This window comes from Vombatus ursinus, unplaced genomic scaffold (assembly GCF_900497805.2).
Source record: "Vombatus ursinus unplaced genomic scaffold, bare-nosed wombat genome assembly UNPS02015045.1, whole genome shotgun sequence".
NCBI lineage: Eukaryota > Metazoa > Chordata > Mammalia > Diprotodontia > Vombatidae > Vombatus > Vombatus ursinus.
Genome location: NW_020954823.1, coordinates 1 through 3,326, shown reverse-complemented (window position 1 = coordinate 3,326; position 3,326 = coordinate 1). Strand labels below are relative to the sequence as shown.

The following is a 3,326-nucleotide window of genomic DNA, read 5'->3' as shown; positions in this document are numbered from 1 at the left end:
TGTTTCTTAGTTACATGATAATAGACAACTAATCACTGCATGAAATGATAATATTGAGGACATATGAACTGCCATTGGAAACAGATATTGGTGAAAATACACTCAAGTGGGGAGAAGGGTTCAAACTAACAGAAAAAAAAACAGCATAATGTATTAAAGTTACCACTAGAACCCTGAGGAGTGATATAACCAGGCTTGCTCTGTGGGCACTGACTAATTATTGTGACTGTGAGTAGGGATAAGGACCTCAAGAATCTATATGAATGACAAAATAATATAAAGAGGAATTATGAAGGAAAAAAATAGAGAGAGAAGCACTGTCAGATTTCATACTATTTTCTGAAATGATTATGATCAAAGTGTACTATGAAGTTACTATTTCTCAAATTATCTCATGCTAACTAAAAGGCAGAAAAACAGAACAACAGAAGGGAATAAGGAATCAAGACTTATTTTTCCTTTTTAAAACTGTATTATGTATTTATTTTTAACATCCTTTTCTTTTTCAATTTTGAATTTAAAATTCTCATCTTCCAGCCTTCCTCTTCCACTGAGAAGGTAACTAATATATCAATTATACATATGAAATCACACAAAACACATTTCCATATAAACTTTATTACAAAAATGGGAGAAAATTATACTCCAAATTGCACTCAGAGTTCATCAGTTCTCTCTCTCTGAAAGAGGACAGCATTTTTTCTTCATGAGTCCTTGGGAGTTGTCTTGGATCATTATGTTCATCAGAGTAGCCAGGTCTTTCACAGTTGATCATCGTTACAACATTGCTATTATTGCACAATGGTGTCCTGGTTATTCTCATTTCATTTTGTATCAGTACACATAGGTCTTGCCATGTTTTTTTTGAAACCAGCTCCTTCATCGTTTCTTATACTACAACAGAACTCTATCACAATTAGAAGTCACAATTAGTTCAGCCATTCCCCAATTGATGAGTTTTCCCCCAATTTCCAATTCTTTGCCACTACAAAAAGAGCTGTTATAAATATTTTTGTACAAATACATTTTATATTTCTATACATTTTTCCTTTCTCTTTGATCTCTTTGGAGTACAGACCTAATAGTAGTCTTTCTACTATACAATTAGTATATCTTCTATACTATTAGGATCTATTGAACAGAGGGGGAAAGAAGAATATCTGGAACATCCATAAGATCACTTAACCTCTTTAAGCCTCAGTTTCCTCATCTATAAAATTAAAATAATAATCATAACACCTGCCTCAGACAGGTTAGGAGGATCAAATGAGATATCTATAAAGCACTTTGCAAAATCTTAAAGTACTATATAAATGTTAGTTATTATTATTATCGCTTTCAATAGATTATCTCAGGGGATGACTCCTCCAATCAGAGTTCATTCTTCCAAAAGTATGAAACAACCAATTCATCTTGCAGGCAGCCCTAGCCACTGAAACCCATCCCCAAGGTGGCACCAAGAAGGTAAATCTAAAACTGCCGATTCATTTTGGGGCTGCTACAGTCGCTGAAATTTAATTAGGAGTCCATATGATAGTAGAGATGGAAGGGTTCCAATAGATCATCAAGTCCAAGCCCCTTATTTTAAATTGGAGGAAACTGAACCATAGAGAGTAGTCAGGAAGGGATTAAGTCCTGCATTGGACATATAATGGCTGTTAGACCCTGGGCATACTAGTTAACTTCTCACTACCCCCAAGTAGTTCTCTAAGGCCACGTATTGGGTAAATAGTCCATTCTCTCTCAATTAAAAAAATAAATTTAGCAAGTATAAGATGAAAGTAATATGGTAAACAATACAGCACACGTAAGAAAAAGTTGACAATAAGAGTTGGCTGGGAGACAATAGGAAAAAAAACTAAAGCAGATTTAGGTTATAGTCAGAGAGGCACAGTGTTACATGGATCCCATGGTGTTCCACTGCCCTCCCCCATGTACTGATTTTGTGCATCCTTCTTCTGAATGTGCATCATGACAAGAAAGAACCATATGTCATATGGAAGGCAAAAATATTACTAGTAAAGGTGGCACTGGAAATATGGAAGGTTCACCATACAGGAGTGTGATAACCACATCAGCGTTCAAACTGATGACAAAAACCTGGATTTCCTTCAGACTACCAATCAGATCAAACAACATCAGATTCATTGGCTTTTATTTTCAGCACATTTAAATTCATCAATTTAATTCATAATAATGACTATATAAAAATTTTCAAGCTCATTTATTGGTGCTACTCAGACCTAACTATTAGAATAGAATGTAAGCTGTTCATGGCCAGGGCCTGTTATCTTTTTTGTCTTTATATCATTAAGATAATGCCTTGAACTATGAAGATGTTTATTGGTGAATTGAATTCAACCTATAAAAATAAGTGCCTATTAATTTTTTCATGGCCCCCTTCACTTCCTTGTTCCTCAGACTGTAAATCAGGGGATTCAACATGGGAATCATTGCACTGTAGAAAAGAGACACCACTTTATTCTGATCTGTTGAATATGCTGACTTGGGCATCACATAAATGAATGTAATGGTCCCAAAGTACAGTGTAATAGCAGTAAGGTGGGAGGTACATGTAGAGAAAGCTTTGGATCTGCCCTCAATGGAGCGTATCTTCAGGACTGAGAAAAGGATGTATACATAAGAGAGAGTTATAATTAAAACAGCTATTACAATTATCGATCCTGCAGAAAAAGAAGGGAGAATGTCAGCAAGGGGAACATGGGAACATGAAAGTTTCAGCAAAGATGGATAGTCACAGAAGAAGTGATTGATTTTATTGGGTCCACAAAAAGACAAATTCAGGAAACAACCAGCAAAGATCCAAGCATTCACAAAACCACCCAGGTAGGATGTGATGAGTAACAGAGTGCAGACCCTGGTAGACATGTGAGTGGAATAGAGCAGGGGGCTACAGATGGCCACATATCGATCATAGGCCATCACAGCCAGCAGGAAGCACTCAGCTGTCCCAAAGGCAGCTACAGAAAAAAGTTGAACCACACAGCCTTGCAAAGGGATTGAGGTTACGGCCCCAAGGAAATTCGTGAGCATCATAGGCATGACAGATGAGGAAAGCCCAATATCCACAAAAGCCAAGTGACTGAGGAAAAGATACATTGGAGTGTGAAGTTGGGAACTCCTTTGTATCACTATTACAATACTGAGATTGCCAAGTAAAATGACAATATAGATCCCTAGAAATACCACAAAGAAGAAGACACAAAGGGTTGGGTCATCTGTTAACCCTAAAATAAAGAATTCTGTCACAGCAGAGGTGTTCTTGCCAGTCATCTGTTCTCAAATAGTGCCTGTTAAGACAAAAA

General features: G+C 36.7%; 1 protein-coding gene across 1 annotated transcript; it reads right to left on the bottom strand.

Annotated features, from left to right (window-relative positions):
• Positions 1-2,378: 2,378 nt before the first annotated feature.
• LOC114031074 (olfactory receptor 480-like) lies at positions 2,379-3,294 on the bottom strand (the record flags this gene model as incomplete). Its single annotated transcript, XM_027846091.1, has 1 exon — positions 2,379-3,294. A coding segment is annotated over exon 1 (916 nt), but the record flags the coding sequence as incomplete, so codon positions are not given.
• Positions 3,295-3,326: the final 32 nt, after the last annotated feature.